This window comes from Rhododendron vialii, chromosome 2a (assembly GCF_030253575.1).
Source record: "Rhododendron vialii isolate Sample 1 chromosome 2a, ASM3025357v1".
NCBI lineage: Eukaryota > Viridiplantae > Streptophyta > Magnoliopsida > Ericales > Ericaceae > Rhododendron > Rhododendron vialii.
The window spans coordinates 42354733-42380815 of record NC_080558.1 but is presented as its reverse complement, the minus strand read 5'-3'; the positions used below and the strand labels follow the sequence as shown (position 1 = coordinate 42380815).

At 37.0% G+C, this 26083-nt stretch overlaps 2 protein-coding genes across 2 annotated transcripts in view; both read left to right on the top strand.

The window, feature by feature from the left end:
• Window positions 1-17475, top strand: part of LOC131317852 (aspartic proteinase nepenthesin-1-like) — a 44129-nt gene extending 26654 nt beyond the window's left edge. The window contains exon 2 of the mRNA XM_058347522.1: window positions 17237-17475. The gene's annotated coding sequence lies outside the window, so the exon portion shown is untranslated. The remainder of the gene's footprint in view (window positions 1-17236) is intronic.
• A 3206-nt stretch (window positions 17476-20681) lies between these two features.
• On the top strand, window positions 20682-22431 carry LOC131317850 (aspartic proteinase nepenthesin-1-like). Its single transcript, XM_058347520.1, has one exon. The coding sequence runs from the start codon at window positions 20825-20827 to the stop codon at window positions 22193-22195; it is 1371 nt and encodes a 456-aa protein (XP_058203503.1). The 5' UTR covers window positions 20682-20824; the 3' UTR covers window positions 22196-22431.
• The last annotated feature ends 3652 nt before the right edge of the window (window positions 22432-26083 follow it).

The window sequence follows — 26083 nt, the reverse complement described above, 5'->3', positions numbered from 1 at the left end:
TTGGGAGGAGGAGCAGCAACAGCAGCGCATGAATTTATTAAATCTTTTGAATGAAATCGATCTTTTGGAATCTGATTATGCTGGCAATGATATTGGATAGCTAAATCTTTATGTTTCCCTATCAAGTCTCTTGTTTAATGTAACATGTACCAATTAAATATAGGGGGTAATTGAGAGCCTACTTTTTTGCTTTTCATTTTCAGCTTTTGAATTATGGCGAATGTATTTTGAGTATGATAGAAGCGTTAGGGAGATATGTACAGAATATATTTTGAAACTATAGTAGTGTTTGGTAGATCGATGAATGATGAAAATGAATTATGGATTGATTTTTTACCAAGTTGCCCTTGAACTTTATTATTGTGTTAAAAGGTGTACAAATATATATATATATATATATATATATATATATATATATATATATACACACTAGTGGATGCCCGTGCCTAAAGGCATGACGCAACGTATTTTTAACCCAAAATTGAATGGAATTAGAGAAAATAGAAAAGTAATAGATGACAATAGGTACCCCATTTTGTTAAATTTCAAGTGAGCCCGTCTACGTTAAAGCACAATCAAAGCCCAAGAAAAATCAAACTCAGTGTAATAATTTATTAACTCCAACACGTGCAATAAGACCACATGCGCGCCCCTACACGTTTTATAGGCACAACACAAACAATGATGCCAAAAGCTCCAAATTACCTTGGTAGAGAGAGGAGAGGAGAGTCGGGTAACCCATAGCAGCTATATCAACTACAACTTCACGGCAATCATCAATAAAGTAACATATTCATATCATCAAATTGTTGGGGCTAACATATTCATATCTCTTTGAGGTATTGCTAGTGTTGAGTACTCTCTGCCACTCCTTGCAAGTGGGCGGTGGAGCCCCTAGGATTCGTTGAGGTGCGCGAAAATTGACATGAACATCTGAGTTATCAAAAAGAAAGTACATGAAAGGAAAATAAAAATGTTCTTTTTTTTTTCTCCATTTAACAAATAACATCTTAGACTACAAAAAAAACTTCAGGTCCTTACCCTTGAATCCTTAAGGGTTGACCGAAACCAACAATGGGTCAGAATTATAATCAGAATCTCAACTATATTTGTAACGTCCCAATTCGGGTCGTTACAACATTGATCATAATTTAGCGAATCAAAATCTAACCGACAATCGGTCTCACAAATTTTTTATCCCACAATTAACTCATAATAAGTAGTAAAGCCTTCATTGTGGATAAGCAAGATTTGTATTAACAAAAAACTGGTAGACATGTACAATTATGTAGGTCATACACCAATTCATACACATTTAGGAATATAAAAATCAATATCATCGCAAACCAGACCACTAATTCAATTAACACTAATCCTGTCATGACCATAGAAAAGCTCCAAAAACGGTATCGTGGATTTCGTGATTGCCCATGCCTAAAGGCACGACACAATACGTCGATCAAAAAAAATGGCGCGACACAACATTTTTTATTACAACTTTAAAAAAATTATCCATGGAGAGAAACAGTGTACTACTCTAGATAACGTAACACGAAATTGCCTCAAAACATCTAACCTAGAGAGAGGGAGAGAACGTGTAGAAACATTAGAATACAGGAAAAATAAAAAGATTTGATTACCTCTTGTTCTGACAAAGTAGAGGTAATGACCATGTCTCTTTCTCCAATCAAGGTAGGAAGGAAGTTGATTTCTTCTCTTCTTGGAGAAGCTTACGAATTAGATTATTAAGAAAAACGTAGATTCATTGTTGAAGGAAAACGTATGTACATGCTACTCCGTTTTGAGGAAACAACGTAATTATCAACTTTAAAAAATAAATAATGTTTCCTTTTAGCGTATGAATCAAAAAATGTTTGTTTCGTTTTTTAAAGTAGAAAAATCAATCTAAAAGGAAATTATTGAGTTGGATGTAGGAAAATTAAATAGGAAAACATTTTTAAGGAAACAACGTAAAAGCAATCAATTGAAAGGATTTACCGGTCATAAAGTTAGGGGAGTTTATATTAGGAAGTATATTAGAAAGTATTCTCTCGATTAAATGGCTACAACTAACATGAAATATTGATCGGACGGTTGTAAAGAGTGCTGGGTTTATATGTATAGACAAAAATCGCTCTATTTTATAATATAGACACACACACACACATATGGGGCTATTCCGGGAACACCCAAAAAAATACCTAAAAAAACACATCATAGTTTCCGATCAAATTTTGATGATCTGAGCTGCTCAATGTGATCAGAACATGATTTTGAGGGTACCTATGAGAAATCAGCAAAAAAAATGACCGGGAAGGGCTTGATCCGAACAGTTTCGAATTATTTTTTATTGAACGGTTCAAATAAAAACTGCTCAAATCAAGTAAAAATTCGGATCATATTCTGCACACATTGAACAGTTCAGATCATAAAAATTTGATTGAAAACTATGAGATTGAGATTTTGGGTGTTTTTTTGAGTGTGTGTGTGTCTATATATATATATATATATATATATATATATATATATATATATATATATATATATCGGAGCTGTTCCAGGGACCTCGAAAAAAATTCCCCAAATCTTCTCATAGTTCTTAATTAAATTTTGATAATCCGAGTTGCTTAATGTATTCAAAACGTGATTTTAAATGTGCCCACGAGAAATTGGCAAAAAAAAATAACCACGTAGGGCTTGATTTGAGCAGTTCTTTATTGAACTGTTCAATAAAGTTCAATAAAAAAATTGTTCGGATGAAGCCATTCCCGGTCTTTTTTTTTTTCCTAATTTCTTGTAGGTACCCTTAAAATCACGTTCTGATTACATTGATCGGCTCGGATCATCAAAATTTGATCGAAAACTTTGGGCGGATTTTTTAGAGGTTTTTCTAGAGGTTTTTCTAATTTTATATATATATATATATATATATATATATATATATATACACACACACACACGTGTGTGTGTGTGTTAAAAGATGTACAAAAAATTTGTGTTCTCTCTATATATCTCTCTCTCTCTCTCTCTCTCTCTCTCTCTCTGTGTACTGCATCTGCTCTTACAGGTGAGGAAATATATAAGAAGTGTTAAAGGTAGGGCACAAGTGGTAAATAGATAATAATAGTATGGGTATTTTGGTAATTGCACGGAAAATGGCAAAATGGCAAACCGTGAAAAGGACCTCCTGCCTTGATTCTCCGTTTTTGCTTCTTCAAGGAGAATCCGAGAATAGATTTTCAAAATGGGCTTGCCAAACACCCAAAATGAAAAAATGAGGTTGCCAAACACCCCCATGACTTTTCACCATTTTAGCTGAAAAGTATTCAAAAAAACTACACTATTTTCCTTAGACCTCTTATAAGGCCACAAAAATTTGGGCCTCAAGCAATTTCTTTAAAGGCCTTAGCCCAGTGCCTTGGGTTTCCAAAGCATGGCCCATTAGTATCTCTTCGTTTGGGGTGTATATTTGAACCCGGGCCCAAAATTTTCAGGCTTGGGTTAGCCCTGTCCAGCCCATCGGGCTCCCACCAAAATTCGTCCTCAGGCCAAGCCTATCTATGTCAACAAAATCTAGGCCCATGAACAGCCCACGACCCTAACATATTCGGGCTTGGGCTTGGGCGCAACACTCATGGCTCATTGCCTTCTTTCTTGTACGCTAGTAAGATGAATGATAGCATGTGCCTTTTCGCAACTTTTGGAGTCTACCTTTGGACGCTTGAATTTGTTCAATAAAACGATATTAAAAAATCTCCCAGTTGGGCTGTCTTTAAGCAAGCTCTTAGCTTTCACTATAAAGATCACAAAAAAAATTTTGAGTTTCTGAATCAGGGAAAGAATTTCATATAAAATTTATTAATGATTTCGTACAACTTTTGCCAAAGGAAGAAATGAGGAAATTGCTGTATAGAGCCCCTTTTCTTTAGAACTACTTTTGGAGGAGTAAATTATATTTGCTAATATTTGAATATAAGTAGTTAGTTTAGTTACTATAAAAATGGAGAGACTACATTTTTTTTATAAAAAAAAAAAACTTCATGAATTGCATGAAGTGTTTTTATTGCATGACTTCAAAACAAAGTGCCTAAAATATTATTGAAAATTGATGTAGGCAAAAAGATTATTGACTAAAAATACTTTTTTTTGGGTGAAAATTGACTAAAAGTAGTACTTCTTCCTACTATAAACAAACTATGAATGTGTGCTACAAAATTTTGTACTTTGACAAAAGAGTTAATAAGTCATGTTTCGCACATAAAATCACAACCAAGCACTACTACAGGATGCTAAGTATGTTGGGCTTTCTGCTTTCAAAATTTCAAATTTGGACTTTACTTTAGATCTTCAACATAGAACAGTAGAGTTTGCATTTTAGATTAAACAAAGCACATCTAGTTTGGACTTTGAACATACAAATTCATTATCTATAGACATAATACTCATGACGGGTATGGATCCGGCTTTGAAGGGGTAAATCTTCGGACTTAGGATCAGGTTAGTCGGTAGCTCAACGGGCCGAGCTTTGGGTAGGGCCAGGCTTCAAAACCTATAGCCCGAGTACTAACCATACGGATCGGGAGGGCCTAGGGCTGGGCTAAATTTCAGGGCCTTCGAGCAGGCGTTGGGCCAAATTTACACTCCTACTTTATGTAATTATACATAGTGCTTCATGCATTGTAAACTCCAAAATCAAGAAAATGCAGCCCCTCACTTTAAATTATTTGCATAGATTAGTATCATTTGCTCTAGGCCTTTGCTGTAAAATAGATTGATCATGAGTATGCAGCCCATCACGTTTGGGCTTTTGAATAACCTGATACAATAACCTGATACACTAGTGCGATGGTCCCTAGCAATGTTATGAATACCGTTTTGGTCAGGGTACCGGTTTTTCTACTTGTACGGTACGTACCGGTACCGGTCAGGTACCGGGTACCATTTCGGATTTACCGTAACTGCAATATATATAATAATTATATATAATCATAATTCAAAAAAATCCCCTACACTATGCAATTCATCATAAAATACCTATGTGATTGCATCTTGTCCCACATTGCCTAGTTACAATTTAAATAAGGGCCCAAGAAGAGACCTCGCGCGCTTGGAAAAATGGACTGTGACCGAAGACAATTTAAAAAAATTGATTCGAAAACTAATTAATCGGGTCGCGCGCAGGGGTGCAAATTATACACACTATTCCCACTTCTTTTCCGATCTTTTTAAAAGATGTTGGAAACACCTCCACTTCAATGCACATAATCCAAAACAGTGTGCAAAACCACTGGTTTTGTTTCTTTCCAACAACTCTTTGTTTCTTTTCTTTTCTTTCCAGTCAAAAGTAAATGGGGAATATTAGGTACAAAGAAAATTTACTCCGAAAGTACCCCGAAAACAGCAATCAATGGTTGAGAATCACTTTGATGGTTGTGTCACACACATCAAAGTGAATCTCAACCACTAGTTAATCTTTTCGGAGTACTTTCGGGATAAATTTTCTTTGTCTCTAGCATTTCTGAAAGTAAATCTCTCTCTCTCTCTCTCTCTCTCTCTCTACCTGAAAAAGAAGAGGGCCAGGAAGATGAAAGGGAAAAAGAAACCACAAGTTGCCAATCATCTTCTCTCCGGCGATCCTCTCTTTTCTCTACGATCAATCTTCTCCCATTGATTGTATCTCAGTTGGTTACTTGGTTGTGTTGCCGGAGAAACCAGAGTTGTCGTAGACCTCGAAGAAACCGTCGACGGTGATTTTTGAAGTTAGTGACTGAAAATCTCTGCTTCAATCTTCTTCTTTTCCCCTCTATTTCCTCTCTTTTTCCAACTGGTCCAGCTTTGCACAATACCGGCCAATATCGCCGGTAACACCATCTCGTCCGGTATTTTCCGAAATCGCCGGTATTCTCCGGTAAGCACCGGTATTGAGGCCGGAACGAAATCGGTGGTTCAAGTTACCGAATTCTGTCTAAAACGGTATGTACCGGCCGGTATGGAACGGTATTAACAACATTGGTCCCTAGTATGCAAATTTTGGCTCCACCACTTAGCATGGGTCTCATCATCATCACTTATTGAACTTTTCGGTTGGTGGTGCCGCTTTGAGTTTGTCATAAGCAAAAAAAAAATACTCATTTTGGAAGATGTGCCATTGGGTATGATTTCCTTCTCATTTTTGTGGCCAAAAGGTAACAAATTGCAAATCTGAATTCTTCTTTCCCATTTCCTCGTATTTATTGGGGCCTGTCAAGTTTTGATTGAGACATGCTTCTTGATAATGTGAACGGACAAATATTGTTTGGCCTTTTGATGCATTTGCATCAATGTGGAGCATTTTCCCTGCGGACCACCGCACCACACCGCACCACTATGCATCAATGATGCTCCAAACAATTAGAGTAACAAGGTGTAGTGATATGGTTCAATCATTCACGTTTGGTCTTAACCACAAAAAGTAAATTTTCTTTTTTCTTGAAAGCATGCATTGGCTTTATGATAATAAGCCCCCGTATAAAATCAGCTTTATGATTTTCCAAGTAATTCAAAAATTGTATTCAATTGCAAATTTGGGTTCTGATATTGTAAAACTTAATATTTCCCAACTAAATCATATCTTTTAATGAACCAAATTTTCTAGGCGTTAACATATTTATACACCCTCAACTAGCAGGAGTGTGGTTACAGTCGAGGCAAAAGTCCCGTATGAAGTGGCGCCACAGAGTTAATTTATAACACCTAGTGTGAGGTTTTGAACACGAGACTTTACAAGGAGGCAAATCCCCTAAATCCCAAACTTGAACCACCAAGTCAACCCCTTTGGATTTCTATGTATATGATTTAGGATACAAATTACTAGAGGTGGCAAATGAACGGGTCCAGACTGGTTGAAACGGATCACGGGTCAAATATGAGTGAGTTAAATACGGGTCAAATAGTAAGCGGGTTGAAATGGGTCGGATTGAATATGGGTCAAGTCAACCCCCCCCTCCTCTCTCTCTCTCTCTCTCTCTCTCTCTCTCTCTCTCTCTCTCTCTCTCTCTCTCAATAATCTTAATAATCTTGCAGCACTTTTTTGTATTAATTTTTAACTTCCTGTCGATTTCTATTCAAAGACTGTTTTCAGTTATTTTTTTTGTCGGGACGACTGATTCTTAAATAATTAAGTCAAATGGCTTTTTTTTTTTGTTCTTATTCAAATTTTTTCGCATTTGTTAATTTATCATTATTTTTTGTGGATTATGGTTCGTTATGACAAGAGAAATCTCAAGAGAAAAAGATTAAGATCGAAACTCAATTTTTTTAATAAAGACCAAAATAAGCCAAATATGCAGCTTTGTGTAGCAAGTACATACGCCAAAAGACAAAATTTTTGGCTTATTTTTTCCGTTATTTAAAATAATTTTGAATTTTGATCATAACTTTTTATTTTTCAATTCCTCTTAACGAGACGAATAAAAAAATCACAAAAATTTAACATAAAATTAATAAATGCTAATTTTTTTTTTTTGTCTTTCATTAGCGAATGCAAAAGAATAACTGAATAAGTGTGTGTGCCTGTGTGATTTGTAAAAGTTTTGATGATTCCATTTCGTTTGACAAAAAAAAGAAAAAAAGGTTTGGCTAGCTAGTAAAAGTGAGGACCCCAATTTCTAAGAAAATTTGAAAATTCCTCTCCTGGGAGTAATAAAAGAACGAGAGGGAGAGTACGGGAAATGCCTTTCCTTTCCGTTCGTGCGCCGTACTACGTGAAAAGCCTACATACATGATACTATTCTCTGAGTGTTAGTTTTAACCTATATTGAATTCATTTTTAACTCATCTAAATTCATTTAAATAGGGGTTGGATTATAATAAGTGGACGGATTGGGTGGGCAAAAAAATATGGATTAGAATTGCCACCTCTACAAATTACTTTACAGATTAGCATGAGTATTTAAGTACTTGCGGTTGCTTTGTGAGCCTTGAGGCTTTAATCAGGAGTATAAATTATGGACCCTCAAGGGGGCTGTAGATACAGCTGGAGATTAGCTTACTCTTGAAATCTAGATTAAGGTCTAACTAACAAGTGAAATGAATATTACTGTACTAGCTTTTTGACATAAAAGTAGAATCAGATATTAGCTAGCTATAGCCAGTTTGAATTAGGTTTGAGAAGTTCTATTTCTAGTTTTCTTGTACTCCTTGTTTATGGTCGGATTAGGAATTTTAAGAATTCTTTGCCTTGTGGAATTTATGAAGAAAAAGTAGTATCGTATGTACATGGAATTTTCAACTAGAATAATTATAAAAAAAAACCGACTTCAGATTATACGGAGACTAAACATTTTAATTTTGAGTCCATTAAAGGGTTTGTATGCATCTTGATAATGCACGCAAACTAAGATAATGGTGTGGACACTGGGAATGTACTTAAAAGTTGATTCTGCTTTTGGAGTCCGACAAAATCATTACGGGCCACTCCATAATAAGCTTCAATTATAGGATGCCTGTTTGACGTCCTACCCCACTAAAATGTCACTGATTTCCCTTCGGGGAGGAAAAAATGGTATCTCACTAGTAGTGGTGTTATTAATGCCACGAATGGTAATGTGATCCTTAGGCTTGTCAAAACATTGCTGGCCCCGCTTGCAGACGAGGATCCTTTAGCCCCTGATCATTCCCATTCGGTTTTGGTCGAAAGACGGTGCGTACTCCTCGTGCTAACAGATGAGATTCGGGCCGTTTCGGCGTTATTGTAATTGTGTTTCATTTGTGCTCGAGTGTTTTTGTGTTTGCATTCAATCTTTAGTTGGATTCTCCTCCCCTCCCCGAACTTGATGTACCCGTTATTAAGTTTCTTAGTAATATACTTTTTGCCTTTTCAAAAAACTGTTGTTGCTGCATGTTCTTAAAAAAAAAAAAAAGAAGACATTGTTGTTGCGAATATAACTTTATTTAAATTTAATTCACATCAGGGGCTCATGCCAGGCTTCTCAGTTTATTAATCCGAACCATTAATTTTGTTTGGCTCATCGAGTTTCTCGTCCCTGCAAAACGTTAGATTGATTGTACATCACTATCGGTAGAAACAAAAATGTTTTGTTTCAATAAATTAATGGCTATGCTTCAAAAAAAAAAAAAAAAAGTGTTTCGCTCATGTAGCTATCGATATATGATCAATCTCAGTTTTGGCATGGACAACAAACCCGATGGGTCAAACAACATAAATGGTTCGTATTGGTTCTGGATGAGTTTCGGAGGAGGGCGCAGTAGGAATCTCACGTTAGAGAGAGAGGGAATCTCATATTATAGAGAGAGAAGACCGGGGGGGGGGGGGGGGGGGGGGGGGGAATAAAATTTAAAATATCTTACATGAAAGGATCAAATTTTGTAGTCTTAATTGTATTGACAATCCCATAAGACAAAATACATGTGGGGGGGGGGGGGGGGGGGGTGTTTAATTTAGAATATCTTACCTGTAAGGACCAAATGACAGGATCCAATTTTGTAGTCTTAATTGTATTGGCAATTCCATAAGACAAAATACATATTTTATATCGAGTTGTAATTATATTATTTTTAATAGGCTAGTGAGTCTATATAGGATTAAAGTGGAAGGAATCTTTATTTGTAATTCCGAATTTTGTAGTCTTAATTGTATTGGCAATTTCGTAAGACAAAATACATATTTTATATCGAGTTGTAATTATGTTATTTTTAATAGGCTAGTGAGTCTGTATAAGATTAAAATGGAAGGAATCTTTATTTGTAATTCCGAGTGAACGTATTAGATAAAAAAGGAGGTCGACTATAGCGAGACAAATTTTGGCAAAGACGGATCAATCGGTTTATTAATCGGCACCTTCTGTCATTTAAATGAACGTGAAAAAAAAGAAAAGGGGTTGGACTTGTTATTTTCCCCCTTGGGTTTAACCTCATACATATAAAAGAAAAAAAGGGGCAAGCCATACGTGTGGATTTTCCTATAGTAGAAGCTAATAATTTTGATTATTGGAAATCTAGAACCAAGGCTAGCTATAATGAGATCAGCCGGTGAAGAAATTTGGGACTCATGTATTATGGGGTACACTCGACCCATGAAAACTTTAAACGATAAGCTGGTTCAAAAAACTCAGCTTGAGTTATCAGTGACAGAAAAACCTTTACTTTAGGCTAATAACCGTGCACTTGATATTTTATTTGCTGCCGTTGATATAAATGAGCACAGGAAAATAGCTAACTATGATATTTCGAAAGAGGCTTGGGATATTCTAGTTACTTGCCATGAGGGGACAGACATTGTTAAGCAGTCTAAGCTGCAAAGGCTTACAACGGAGTTTGAGATCATCAGAATGCAGGAGGAAGAGACCTTCAATCAATTATACTCCAAGGTCATCGCCATCATCAATAGCTGCGAGAACTTGGGTGAGCCAATTCTTTCTTTTTGTAGATGATCATTGCTTGGATATCTCTATGGCATTGTAGTACTTTTTGCTAGCTTGTCACGAGAAATTTGTTATGGCACTTATTCTTAGCAATTTTGCACTTCACGTTTATGTGGGCTTTGGTTGCTTTGTGAGCTGCATACTGACTATTCTTAATGGCTTGTTTAGTGGAGACTTATATGCCCATGTGAGTTTAGAGCCTTACCTTTTCTTGGAGTGGGTGTCACATAAACTCTCATTTATCACAGTAGAACATATTTGTAGTTGATCTCATTCTCTTTGTTGTCAAGTATTGGGAAGTTAATGTGATGCTTATTTATCTCTTGGATTTGAAAATTTGCATGGTTGTGTTGCCCTTGGGAAAGGATTATAGGCCGCCTTTGATACTTTGGGCAAGTTCGTTTCTTTCTTTCATACACTTATCCCTTGTGAGGCCATTTGAGCCTCTTACATGATAGCCTTTTCTTGTTGAGCTCTATTATCCATATTGTGTCTTGAGAAGGGATATTGGGTCATGTGGAGGTGACTTGTTGGGAAAAAAAAAGGGGTGAGTGGTGTTCTTGGTTGCTGGTGATCTTCCCATTTTGAAAAAGAAAAAGTGCACAAAACCAATAATAAAACATTGAATGGAAAAGGAAGACACCAAATCATTGTTGAAAGAGAAACACTTTATTGTAATGTGGCAAACACTTTATTGAAAGAGAAACACTTTATTGTGTTATTATAAAATAGAAAAGAGAGATGTGGCAAAGTTGAAAAAGAAAAGAAAAAAAAAAGAACGAGAAGAGGGCACACTTTGCGAAAAACTTGCCCTATATGAGTAGTTGTGAGCCTATTCTCGGACACTTGAATATTTTAACCTACGTACCCTTGAAACACTTTCCCTTACCTAACGCTACAACCAGAATTGAAAGTCCTATTTGATCCTAGAGGCAATGAGATGTGGATTGATGGAAAGAGAGAGTTTCTGATGCTTGCATTCCGTTCATGATATCATGTGTCCACTTTATAGAGCATTCTTTTCGTGTCTTTGTGTGCGGAATACTTTGTTTTCATTTTGCATAACTTTCACCCGCACATGTTGAGAGTACATAATATGCACCTTGTTTTCGAGCGAATTTATTTATTGAGTGCATGACATGGTGAGATTTGAAGTCGAGACTCGGTCCGGAGAGAATTTTTAGTTGTTTCTCACCTTGCGACCGAGGCCCTTATGCAGACGCGTTAAGTGTAGGTGCCATGTCTTATTTTTATGATTTGATAGCCTTTAGAACTACTCTTGCCTGGTATGTTTTTGCGATGGTTTCTTTTTCTTTGCTTGAGATATCAATGAGTTGTTTACAGGTTTTTGGGGCATACGTGAAAAAGATTCACAGTGTTTGTAGGAGTTCATTGCTGTAAACCCTCACGAGACTACACTCGTCCTCTAGAGATCGCCTAGGGATTTAAAAGACTTGTTGCACGGGCTAAGTGTAATCGTGAGTCCTACGAATTAAAGTGGAGTAGTTAGAATTTATCTTATTTACTTTCTTTGCTCGGGACTAGCAAAGTGTAAGTTGGGGGGCGTGATAAGTGCCAAAATATACATATTTTGGCTCCCCAAACTACATTTATTAGTCTTTTATTTTAGTTACTTGATAATTATTTTGTCCTTTTTATGTTTATAGATTTATCAAGCCCGTTGTCCGAGATTTTGAATAAAAACAGAAGTTAAAAGAAGTTCGGGGACAAAAGTGCGGAAAACTTAAGAGTTGAATGATTTTATCATTGTAGAAAAGTCCAAGGGGTCTTTGAGTGATTAATCAATTCAATTCCTATATAACCAAGAGAAAACCTACTGACTTGTCTCTTCTGGCCCCGGAAAAGAAAAAACATAAAAGAAAGCAGCGGCTTTGGTCGATGAAAGCTGTGGAAGAAACGAAAGATGTTGTCCTACATGGAGATTCACTTAATGTCTCAAGATTCTTCACTTTCCATGGGATATTGGATCATGTGGAGGTGACTTGTTGGGAAAAAAAAAAAAGGGGTGAGTGGTGTTCTTGGTTGCTGGTGATCTTCCCATTTTGAAAAAAAAAAAGTGCACAAAACCAATAATAAAAAATTGAATGGAAAAGGAAGACACCAAATCATTGTTGAAAGAGAAACACTTTATTGTAATGTGGGATTGTGTTATTATAAAATAGAAAAGAGAGATGTGGCAAAGTTGAAAAAGAAAAGAAAAGAAAAAAAAGAACGAGAAGAGGGCACACTTTGCAAAAAACCTGCCCTATATGAGTTGTTGTGAGCCTATTCTCAGACACTTGAATATTTTAACCTACTTACCCTTGAAACACTTTCCCTTACCTAACGCTACAACCAGAATTGAAAGTCCTATTTGATTCTAGAGGAAATGGGATGTGGATTGATGGAAAGAGAGTTTCTGATGCTTGCATTCCGTTCATGATATCATGATGTGTCCACTTTATAGAGCGTTCTTTTCGTGTCTTTGTGTGCGGAATACTTTGTTTTCATTTTGCATAACTTTCACCCGCACATGTTGAGAGTGCATAATATGCACCTTGTTTTCGAGCGAATTTATTTATTGAGTGCATGACATGGTGAGATTTGAAGTCGAGACTCGGTCCGGAGAGAATTTTTAGTTGTTTCTCACCTAGCGACCGAGGCCCTTATTCAGACGCGTTAAGTGTAGGTGCCATGTCTTATTTTTATGATTTGATAGCCTTTAGAACTACTCTTGCCTGGTATATTCTTGCGATGGTTTCATTTTCTTTGCTTGAGATATCGATGAGTTGTTTACAGGTTTTTGGGGCATATGTGAAAAAGATTCACAGTGTTTGTGGGAGTTCATTGCTGTAAACCCTCACGAGACTATACTCGTCCTCTAGAGATCGCCTAGGGATTTAAAAGACGTGTTGCACTGGCTAAGTGCAATTGTGAGTCCTACGAATTAAAGTGGAGTAGTTAGAATTTATCTTATTTACTTTTTTTGCACGGGACTAGCAAAGTGTAAGTTGGAGGGCGTGATAAGTGCCAAAATATAAATATTTTGGCTCCCCAAACTACATTTATTAATCTTTTATTTTAGTTACTTGATAATTATTTTGTCCTTTTTATGTTTATAGATTTATCAAGCCCGTTGTCCGAGATTTTGAGTAAAAACAGAAGTTAAAAGAAGGTCGGAGACAAAAGTGCGGAAAACTTAAGAGTTGGATGATTTTATTATTGCAGAAAAGTTCAAGGGGTCTTTGTGTGATTAATCAATTCAATTCCTATATAACCAAGAGAAAACCTACAGACTTGTCTCGTTCTGGCCCCGGAAAAGAAAAAACATAAAAGAAAGCAGCGGCTTTGGTCGACGAAAGCAGTGGAAGAAACGAAAGATGCTGACCTACATGGAGATTCACTAAACGTCTGTAGATTCTTCACTTTCCATGGACAATTAATCTCTCTCTTAAGCTGTGATGAAACCCTAACCAAATAACTTATGTTTTTATGTTAATTTTGGAATTCGATTATTGAAACAACGGTTGTATAACTCGGAAATTTATTTTTATGATTCACTCTTATTCTTCCAATCTAGTATTACGTATTTGTTTTCTGTGATTGTAAATACATAGTTATACAACGAAATTCTTTGAGCTTAAAATTGAGAATTAGAATAATCTATGCCTAGGAAAGACGAATCGTGCCTGGATTAATTAGTTGCAGAATCGAAGACGATTCATGCCAACCGAAGATAGATTATGTCCAGTTTTCAATCACATGCAATTTTCTTGGCAATGTCACTAGGGCTTGTAGCTTTTAGTGAATCAATGTCATTTTGGTAGTCGGTTTCTTAAATTAATAGAATCACTTGATTACGAAGTTAGGGTGGATTCGAAACCCTAAGACCTTTTTCTATATTTAAATTCAATATCTCTCTTGTTTTTAATTACTTAGATAATTTTTAGTTAATCAAAATCCAATCACTCTTTCTTGAATTGAATTAGGAATTAATTTTAGAAATACAACAACTTAGCCTCTTGATCTTCATGGTACGATACCTGGACCTAAACCACTATTCTACTTGAGTTGAGGTTTTCGCTCGATTTTAATAAATTATTTTTGGTGTGAAAAACAACCTACCAAAGCGCAACAAACAAAAACAAATCACACAAGAACGAGAACACATGAGAAAATATATGGTTCTCCAAATTCGGGTACATCCACAGGTGAGAGATATTCCACTCTATGGAAAAATAGACGATTACAATGTGAGATGAAAAATCCTTCTCGAGCTTCTAACACCATGGCTCACACAATAATTTTCACTTACCCCATCTCTATTTTTCTACACATCTACTCTCCTTGCACCTCCCGGCCGGTGTATCCGACAACCCCCTAAGGGGCTATACACTCACCCTTTCTCCTTTTTCACACTCGGCACATGCTCCTTTTATACACTCATGACATAAAAGCCCCTCAACTACCAAAGAAGAATCTAGAGCCCAATAAATGTACCCTTTTTTTTTCAAAAAAATGACATGTTTTGTTAATTAATACACGCTAATGATATTTTTAGTATTAATAAATATTCCCAGCATGTCCTTAGCGGATATTAAGAGCCCGTTCCAGAACACTTTCTTAAAAAATAAGTACTTATTTCATATTTTCAAACTAAAAAATAATGTAAACGAAAAATAAATTTTTAATTTTTTTTTGCACCGTATTAAAGATCTCATTGAGATCTCTTAAACAAGATCCATATTGTATAGTTTTAGATTTTAATAAGCCCATTATTTTTGAGCTTAAAATTGTCTTCTTAAAAAATAAGTACTTATTATGCTTTCTGGAACGGAGCCTAATTATCAAAACACGTTATTGACCGTCATTTTTCCTTTTTTGTCTTCCACCCAAAATCCCAAAGCCCACGGCACAGCTGACTTTTGCTTTCTTTTTCTCCTTTTCACATTGGGGCAAAACCCCCCAACAGATGTTACATTTCATTCATTTAAAGGCAAATGCTAACCGGTGCTATTGTGCACCAATTACGTGGGTCCGGAAACCACTTTAAACATACAGCTTTTGCAGAGCATGTCAGTCCATGTTGGATTGTAATATAAGTCAAGTTGTTAACCCCAAATAACAAAAATGCCATTATCTTATTTTTTTCGTATCTTTTTCTTTTACACCAGTTAACTGTTTACCCATTTTTCTTATCTTAAAAATTGAACTCTAGTACTTCAACTAACACTTTAGAACTTTTAGAAAAAGTGCGCATTCTGAAACAATCTATACCGATATTAGATTGAGCGATTTTTTTTAGGAACCCAAAAAAATATTTTAAGAATAATTTAAGGTTTAAATCATTTTTGTAGAGCCTGTAATATGCCACTAAAAAATAAGTACTTATTTTAATTAATGGAACACACCCTAAGAAGGGCTTAGGGTGGTTTGGATTAACTAGATTAGTACAACTTTTTTTTTTTTTTTTTATCTTTATTCAATTTTTTTTATGCATTTGTTAGTTTTAAGTCAAACTTTTTTGACTTATTAATTCATCTCGGCGAGATGAATTGATAAGGTTTAATTTTTTTTTTTTATCGAAACTCATAAATTTTTTTCAAAAAGACAAAAAAAATGAGTGAAAAAATGACGCGTCTATAGCATATTTTTTTCACAGTAGTCACTATAACTGACTCCATTGAGTTCGCCGCAAAATGAGACAAAAGGGCTTCTATTAGTGGGAGATGCTATGTTTTTTTCCTTCATGCGTAGGTCATGACTTTTTCGCTTATTTTTTTATGTCTTTTTGAAAAAATTTATGAGTGTCGATAGAAGATTTATATATTTTTTCGATTCCTCTTGCTGAGACGAATCACTAAGTCACAAAAAATTGATGTAAAAATTAACAAATGCGAAAAAAATTTAATCAAAGACAAAAAAAAAAAAAAAAAGGCGTACTAATCTACTCAATCCAAACACACCCGTTTAAGGTCACTTATGTGGCAAGGGAAAGATCGATGAGGTAATGACCTTTACTTTCAAGAAGGTCTCGGTACCGAACTAGCGTTCGGTTGTGGTATATTTCAATTCAGACCAGAATCCGGCGATGGCCTGGTAGGCCTCGGACGCGGACCCTTGTCGCTCGTCTCCCAGTTGGGTGAGCCCACGTTCTCATATTGCTTAACTTCCTGGCTTGGAAGTAAACACAGTACCCTTTTGATAGGCTCCCATGCAAGTGTGAATGGGAAGATCAAAACCACCCCTTCGATTCAAAACCCTTTTTTTTTTTTTTTTTGATTAGATTCGATTCAAAACCCATTAATACCCACTTTGTACTATCTTTCTCTCGAAGGAATCACGATTGGTAGCACTAGGTTGCCTGTAAACAAAACAACTTTTGCTCTCAATGCTGATGGGTCTGGTGGCCTGTTCATAGACTCAGGCACGCCGATTACACGTTTGGCGGAAAGTGCTTATACTCGTGTTAAGGAAGAGTTCATCTCTCAAGTAAAGCTTCCGCAATTCAATGGACGTAACTCCTTCGAGGTTGATCTTTGCTTCGAGTTGCCATCCGATCCTTCTGATCGTGTGGAGATACCCCCACTGGTATTCCATTTTACGGATGCAGATTTAGATTTACCAACGGAAAACTACATGATCTTTGATTCAGGTATCATGTGTTTGCTCATGCTTGGTTCAGGTGATACTTCCTGCACATTTGGGAGTATACAGCAGCAAAAGATCCTGGTGGTGTATGACATATACAAGGAAACCCTATCATTTATACCAACGGAGTGTGACAAGTGACAAGTTTTGAGCTCTTCTATTAGTTGAGCTAAAAACTTGTATGGCAATGGTTGTTTGTAGCGTTGCCAAGTTTATCATGTGTTTGGCCATGGTAGTTTGTAGCGTTGCCAATTCTCTCTCTGTATTAATGTGGCGTGGTCAGTGCGTGCGATGGCGGGTTTCTCCCTGGAATTGAATGAAATTTCAGTGATATGAATTCTACCATCATTTGTTCCAGTACTTCATAAAAGCTTCCAGCATCTCTTACTTTTGTTTGTTGAGTTCTCTCTGTTTCATCGTAGAACTATGCTAAATCGAGCGTTTCTAGAGATTTTGGCCAACTCAATCGAGTGTTTCTAGAGATTTTGTTAACTCGTTTTGTTTTCATACTGAAGAGAAAAAATCTCTGATGAGCCTCGTACGTACTTGTGCCAAGCAATGTCCAACTCCTCAGCATTTGATTATAATACTTACAATACGAATTATACATGTCTCAGATATATCATACGGCAAAGTGTACAATGTAGGATATTACTGGATATGTAGTACTAATTCGATCATTACTAATCCGATAGATTGGCAAAAATAATACTCCGTATATTCATACAATATTAATCCTAACAAACAAACAAGCCCTTGAGTAGAATGGTGACACAACAAAAAGTGGAAACCGGAGGTGCTGTAATTTCGTGTCGCTCTCTAGCTTTACATCATTGAGAGAGATGTGCATATTGGCGGGGAACACCGTACCAAAAACTTTTGTCACTTCGGCATAAATAGATCATTAGGACACTTATTATCATGATTCCTCATGACCTTTCATTTGCCTCACTGATGGTGTGTGCTTGAGTGGATTGGCCCAGGAACATATCTCCACACATTCTTTCTCGTACTCTGCTAGTGTTTGGGCGGGGATCCCCTTTTTTTTTGTAATGAAGAGTGTCCCGATGAACTGTGACTAATTTCTCCAGCCCTTTTCATGTGTGTGTTCGTGAGGTCAAGTGGCCCCAAGGACAGATCGCTGCTCAGGGGAATCGATCACGAGCTCTCTCTAGCTGCAGTCATATATAATATCCGGTGCGATAGGAATAGAAGGTTTTTTCAAAAATAGTCCCTTAGCTCTATGCTATGGAGATCATTTCCTGTAGCCGATGTGCGTGGGTTTCACACATGATTGTTGATGGATGTATAAAATTGTGCATGTAAATGGGTGTGTTCATAGAATTTTTTTTTTATTGTGAGTTAGCTTTTTGTCAATCTATACACCTCAAAGGACCTTTATAAACTCATTTACATATAGATTTCAAGTATTTTTTGCTAGAACTTTGACATTCGGCTCACTGAACCAACTAATTCAAGAGTCTAATCTCATCGTCCCTTAACAAGACCCAATTTAATGTCCGGATAAAGTTTCATAAAGATTGGCCAATTAATACAGGAATAATCGATGGCATATCGAATTTCAAACTAAAGGCTTCCTAGTTCCTACCAAGCCACTACCGTTGCACTAACCCAGGGTGATTTCATTGATACGTCTCCTTAATTGTTTTTTCTTTTAAGGGAATGTATTGAGGCCCCGTTCCGCTAAGATTTTTGAGTTTTTTCTTCTTTTCTCCTCATGCAAAAAATTTCATGTTTGTTAGTTTTGCGCTTAACTTTTGCAGATTATTAATTTGTCTTGTCAAGACGAATCAGAAAAGTAAAAAATTACTCTTTTCGTCCCTTTTTAAATGTCTTACTTCGTAACTCCAACTTATTAAAAAAACATCATTATTATACCTTTCACATCAACTTTTTCCTCCACTTTCCATACTTACCCATCATCATTACACTTTTTACTCACTAACTTTTTAAAATGGAATCTACTTTTAATTTTACCAAATGGACACTTATTAAGGAACAACCCAAAATGGAATACTGGACTATAATAAGGGGACGGAGGGAGTATAACTTTTACCCATATATTTTTTGGACTTTATCTTAGATATTTCAAAATTTTGGGTAGAATTTATAATTTATAATTTTTTCGATTCGTCTTGACACGATGAATCAATAATCCACAAAAGTTAAGCACAAAACTAACAAACGCGGAAAAAATTTGAATAAGGACAAAACAAGAAAAAATTCAAAAATCTTAAAATGCCCTTAGCAAAGCTTAACCAATTAATGTAGGTGTGCGCAACATGCCCTTAAATTTTGGTTTAAAAAGCCGGATCGAGGGAGCGCTAGCAGGACAAGCGCTCAATTCAGTGTCGCCACTTGGGTTTGAAAGTCCGACACCCAAGAAACCGAGCTTGAAACGCTTTCTACGCTGTTTGGTTTGAAAAGTGAAAGCACCAGTCCGTCATAACCATATCTGGGTTTGGGAGCCAAGTTACGAGAGGGGAAGAGTTTTAAGGCACCCCTCTCGCCCAATCCGGAGATCGATCTCTACTTAGACATTTTGTGAAAACATTTGAGATTCTTCTTTATTAATCTATTTTTAACTATTTAGGGCGGGAAATAGTTTAAGAGGATTAAAACTGTAACAATTTGCAGGATATGATAGATATCATGAATTTATGATACAATAAGCAATAAATGAGATAAAATCCAAAATACTGTTAAAAAGCCAAAACAGTGCACTAACTGGAAGTTGGCATGAATAGGGAAAACTTGCATGCAATGATCCATATGCATGCAAGAAGACTTGCGCGTGCGAACCCTAGACCAACTCGTGTGAGTTTGCTTGCCTTACATTTATATCTGGCAGTGAAGCATTCCAGTCACAGGCTCTAAGTGTTCAATGAAACGGTTTTGACAGCTAAAAATTCAAAAACTCCAAACTGCGGTTTATGTAGGACATGGCGAATACCTTATGAACTTTTCGATAGGGATCCCGCCAATGTCCTACTACGGTATAATGGATACCGGCAACGACCAAATTAAAAATTTTGGGAAAAATACCAGACATTCTCGTCATTTAGAATGACTTTTTGTTTAATCTTGTTAAAAGTTTTATTTCAAAGAATATGAATTCTATGGTAATTAGATTTATAGAGTAACTTTGAGTATTATTCTTGCAGATGTTTGTATATTTGGTGTTTAGTGGATTTTTTTAGTTTGTTGTCAAAATATATATTCAGGATTAAAAATTGGGCTCAAAGAGTAGCTAGAATTGAAAAATAGACAATTACAATGTGAGATGAACCAATCCTCTTGAGCTTCTACTCTCCTCTCACCTCCAGGCCGGTGTATCCGGCAACCCCCTAAGGGGCTATACACTTACCCTTTCTCCTTTTTCACACTCGGCACATGCTCCTTTTACACACCCATGACATAAAAGCCCTTCAATTGCCAAAGAAGAATCTAGAGCCCAACAAATGTACCCTTTTTTTCGGAAAAATGACGACTTAATACCTGCCAAAAATATTTTTAGCATTAATAAATATTTTCTGCATGTCATTGACGGGTATTAATTATCAAAACACATCTTTGATCGTCATTTTCCTTTTTTTCTCTTCCACCCAAAAGCCCAAAGCCCACGGCGCAGCTGGCTTTTGCTTTCTTTTCTCTTTTTCACTAGATGTTCTCCTTTTCACATTGGGGCAGAACACAACAGATGTTCCATTTCATTCATTATAACTACTGATATGCCTGTGTCTTACTTCTCACACCACTCATCATATATGGCTTCATCACCACCATCTCTATCCTCCCACCTCTTTCTTACCCTAGCTTTGATTCTCATATCTATTTCACCCGCATTTTCCACGTCACGTCAAGCTCTCGATGATCATCAGGATCAACTGATGAAAACTGGTTTCAAAATTACTCTAAACCACATTGATTCGGGTGGAAACTTCACTAACTCTGAACGTTTATATCGGGCAGTGAAGCGTTCCAGCCGCAGACTCCAAATGTTCAATGAAATGGTTTTGAAAGCTAAACATCCAAAACTCAAGACCACGGTTTATGCAGGAAATGGCGAATACCTTATGAACTTTTCGATAGGGACCCCGCCAAAGTCCTACTCTGGTATAATGGATACCGGTAGCGACCTCATATGGACTCAATGCCAGCCTTGTCTCAAGTGTGCTCCTCAGCCCAATCCGTTGTTTGATCCAAAGAAATCCTCCTCTTTTTCAAATGTGTCATGCACCAGCCAATTTTGCCGAGACCTGCCAGATTCAGATTGCAACCCCTTCTACGGGTGCGTGTATAACTACACATACGGAACTGGGTTAACTTTAGGTTTTTTAGGCACCGAGACCTTTACTTTCGAGAAGGTCAAGGTGCCGAAAGTAACGTTTGGTTGTGGTCTATTTAATTTGGGATTCGGGACCGAGGGCCTGATAGGCTTCGGACGCGGACCCTTGTCGCTCGTCTCCCAGTTGGGTGAGCCCACGTTCTCATATTGCTTGACTTCCTGGAATGGAAGTAAACCCAGTACTCTTTTGATAGGCTCCCATGCAAGTGTGAATTCCTCAGGTGGTGGTGGGGAGATCAAAACCACCCCTTTGATTCAAAACCCAGATTTTTATTATCTTTCTCTCGAAGGAATCACGATTGGTAGCACTAGGTTGCCCGTAAACAAAACAACTTTTGCTCTCAATGCTGATGGGTCTGGGGGCCTGATGATAGACTCGGGCACGTCAGTTACACACTTGGCGGAAAGTGCTTATACTCATGTTAAGGAAGAGTTCAAACGTCAGGTAAAGCTTCCGGTAGTCGACGTTTTAGACTCCAACGGGCTTGATCTTTGCTTCGAGTTGCCATCCGATCCTTCTGATCGTGTGGAGATACCCTCGCTGGTATTCCATTTTACGCATGCAGATTTAGATTTACCGACGGAAAACTATATGCTCCCGAACTCCAGTTTGGGGGTGACGTGTTTGGCCATGCTTGGTTCAGGTGATACTAGCTCCATATATGGGAATATACAGCAGCAAAACTTCCTGGTGGTGCATGACTTATACAAAGAAACCCTGTCATTTATGCCAACGGAGTGTGACAAGTTTTGAGCTCTTCTATTAGTTGAGCTCAAAACTTGTTTGGCCGGCCATGGTTGTTTGTTGCGTTGCCAAGTTTATCATGTGTTTTTCCATGGTCATGCATGTGTTTGGCCATGGTTGTTTGTATTGTAGCGTTTGTTAGTTCTCTCTTTGTATTGTGGTGTGGTCAGCTGCCAGTGTGAGCGATGGCGGGTTTCTCTCTTTGGAGTTGGAACCCATCTTAAATAAACTCACTGTTTTCATCATCAGTGGTTTTCTTAATTAATTGGTTATGTTGTGCCCGGCCATGTACCGTTGTCAATTCTCTCTCTGTGTGTTGTGGTGTGGTCAGTGTGAGCGATGGCGGCCGGTTTCTCCTTGAAACCCATATATTTTAAATAAACTCACTGTTTTCATCAGTGGTCCGGCTAATTGAATGAAATTTCAGTGATATGAATATTTAAAGCATTTTTTCTTCCACTACTTCAGAAAAGATTTCAACATCTTTTACTTCTATTGGTTCTCTCGATCTCTGTTACATTGTACTAGAACTATATATACTAAAAATTTTGTTTTTGAGTTACTTTTGGAGGGGAAAGCCATGAGACTGCCAAATGGCAATTACGAATTAGTACTGCAATTACAAGAAAACTAATACTATAGATATTGAGATTTTCAATATAGAGTAAATTTCTCTGACCTCCCCTGAGGTTTTTGAAATGTCACTGACCTTCCTTAAGGTTTGCTGGCATTGTCAAGATTCCCCTTTCCGTTAATTTAACCTTAGACGGCGTTAACTATTGTGACAAAATGACATATATGCCCTCTACTTGTATCTCCATTTGCCCTCTACTGAATAATTCTTCCCCTTTGTAGAAAAATCCAACGGAAATTGCCAATTTGGATGCCGGCATAAGCAAAAAATATAATGGGAGAGAAATAATTAAACCTCACTTGGGTGGATTTGGATTAAAAAGTCAAAAGTGACTTTTTTTTTGGGAAAAATTCAAAATACCCCCCAACTTTTACACCAAAATTCAATTAGACTCCCAACCTTTTAAAAATTTGCATTTTACTCCCAACGTTATCTTCCGTTAATCAATTAAATTGCCCCCTTCCATCCGAATAACTAACAGATTCCGTTAAAGGCTCCGTTAAATATCGTCCTGATCGAATTTTGATTATCCGAGCAGCTCAATATGTTCAAAACGTGATTTTAAGGGTACTCTTGAAATCAGCAAAAAAAATGACCGGGAAGGGCTTCATCTGAACAGTTTTTTATTGAAGCCCTTCCTGGTCATTTTTTTTGTAGATTTTTCGCCGGTACCCTTAAAATCACGTTCTAATCACATTGAGCGGCTCGGATCATCGAAATTCGATCGAAAAAGAGGAGGTGCAGACCAAAGCAAAATCCAGACGTTCGGACTTGAACAAAATCCGGATCGATCTGCACCTCCCCTTTCCCAATCGAATTTCGATGATCCGAACCACTCAATAAAAAACTGTTTAAATGAAGCCCTTTCCGTTCATTTTATTTGTTGATTTCGCACGGGTAACCTTAAAATCACGTTTTAAATACATTGAGCGGTTCGGATTATCGAAATTTGATCGGGACGGTATTTAAAGGAGCTTTTAACAAAATCTGTTAGTCATTTGGACGGAAGGAGACGTTTTGATTAACGGAAGATAAGGTTGGGAGTAAAATTGAAGTTTTTGAAAGGTTGTGAGTCTAATTGAATTTTGGTGTAAAGGTTGGGGGGTATTTTGAAAATTTCCCAAATTTTTAAAAAAAATCGCATTTATTAGTTTTGCTTCAAATTTTTGACTTATTGCTTCATCTCGACGAGAGGAATAAAAAAAGTAAAAATAAAATTGATCGGAAATCTTAATTTTTCTAAGAAAGAAGAAAAGTAAGTCAAAAAGATAGTTTTTTTGACTTTTTTTTTTGTCTTTTTAAAGAAAATTATGAGTTGCGATTAAAATTTTATACTTTTTTTATTCCTTTCATTGAGACGAATCATTAAGTCACAAAAAATTGACTCAAAATTAATAAATGTAAAAAAATTATTTGAATATAGAAAAAAAAAAGTTACTCCCGGCTTTTTAATCCAATTGTGCTCTTATTCTGCATACGCAATTACTACTTGAATAAAATAAACATACACACATTTTATATAAGTCGGGCAATCATTTTCGGCAAATAGAGTGAGCAGCATGTGAAGTTGGTACAATAAGGATAAAAATTGGTTGCACTGTGGCAAAATTGATTTCAACATCTTTTACTAAATTTTGTTTTTGAGTTACTTTTGGAGGGGAGAGCCATGAGAGTGCCAAATGGCGATTACGATTAGTAATGCAATTACAAGAAAAATCCAAATGGCAATTACGATTAGTAATGCAATTACAAGAAAAATAATATAGATACTGAGATTTTAAATATTTCATTTAAAAAGAAGCCATATCTATTATATCTAATACAATATAGTACATACAACAATTACCTTTCGTGAGGAGAGCTCTCGACAAATATTCCCGATTCTATACACATTTTAATTTCATAAACCTTTGTTTTCGAGCGATAGGAGGATATACAAGTATGAGGATTACATGAAACTATAAACAATTCTACAATCACTATAAGTCTAACGGCAAGCAGAGGTCTTCGACAAATGTCCGGAATGGCTGTGGACACGAGCACCAGGTCGGAGCTTTGCTGGCGATTTCTAGGCGGTGGCGGATGATGATTATTTATCGGTTTCCCATCGTCTAGGGATCTGGTGGTGTAGTCGTTCACGGCTGGGATTGGTGGTCAGATCTTGTGCATGGGTAATGGTTTGTTTTGTCTGGTGTGAAAGTCGGCGGCATGTGGTGGTGCGGTGGTTGCTGGATTTGTTTTAGTTTTGGGACGGGTTTTGGTGTTTTTTGCCGGTGATGCGAGGTGTGGCAGTCTGACGTGGATGCCTCTACAGCCGGCGATTCTCCGAGCGTTTTTGGGATCGGTGACATACGATGGGTTCTCGGCGTTTTGATTCTTCGCGGCGGCGGCTTGGCGTCTGGATTCCAGATATGTGCATTAGGGTTTCTGTGTATTTGGGCTTAATTATTGGGCTTTGGCCTTCTCTTAGGGCATTTAGGTCGTTTTGGGTGTTGGGCTATGCTCCTTTTGCGCTTTATTATTTTATTCGGGCATTGAGGCTTCTTAGGTTTTGGACTCTGTCCTTTGGGGTGTCCCTTTGATTGGTACCTTGCCAATCAAAGGCTTAGGTCTCGGATGTGCATTTGTTGTCCTTCTCCTTCCTCCTTTTGGTCTTTGTATTCACATTTAAAGATTAATAAAAAAAATTTTCGCCGTTCAAAAAATATATATTAGTTGCATTAGGGGGAGTAACAATCCCAAATAATTCCACAATCGTTATAAGCTCAATCCAACTACTAGCTACATTAGCAAGAGAAATATTCACAAAAGATACCAAGACAAGAACACCCAAGTGCAAATGTGAAGATTTGAGCTCCTGGTCTCATAGAGAAATACAAAAGTCATATCCAACTAATTGGTTTAATTTCATATACTGAGCGATAATGCCACAATTGAGTTTATTAATGCCACCACTGATTGCAACAGCATAATAACTTTACCCACCAACACCCCACCTCTTTCCCTCGCTCTCTCACTCTCCCCCTTTTTATATATATTTTTTATAACCAAGGTGTCTGGGCCATGTTACGCTTACCTCGTCTAATTCCAAGGGTCTATTCCCACTGCCCGCTAATCAAGAATCCAGCCACCATCGCTTGCCAAGGGAAAGGACAGCATGAGTGATCTTCGAATCCAGTACTAACCCCATCGTCAGGGTTCTTCAAATGAAGCAAGACCACCGTTGGGGATCTCCAATCAAGAAATAATGCCATAGTTGTTGG

Coding starts and splice junctions, on each gene's coding strand:
- LOC131317850 (XM_058347520.1), top strand. CDS start 20,825: ATGCCTGTGTCTTACTTCTCACACCACTCATCATATATGGCTTCATCA.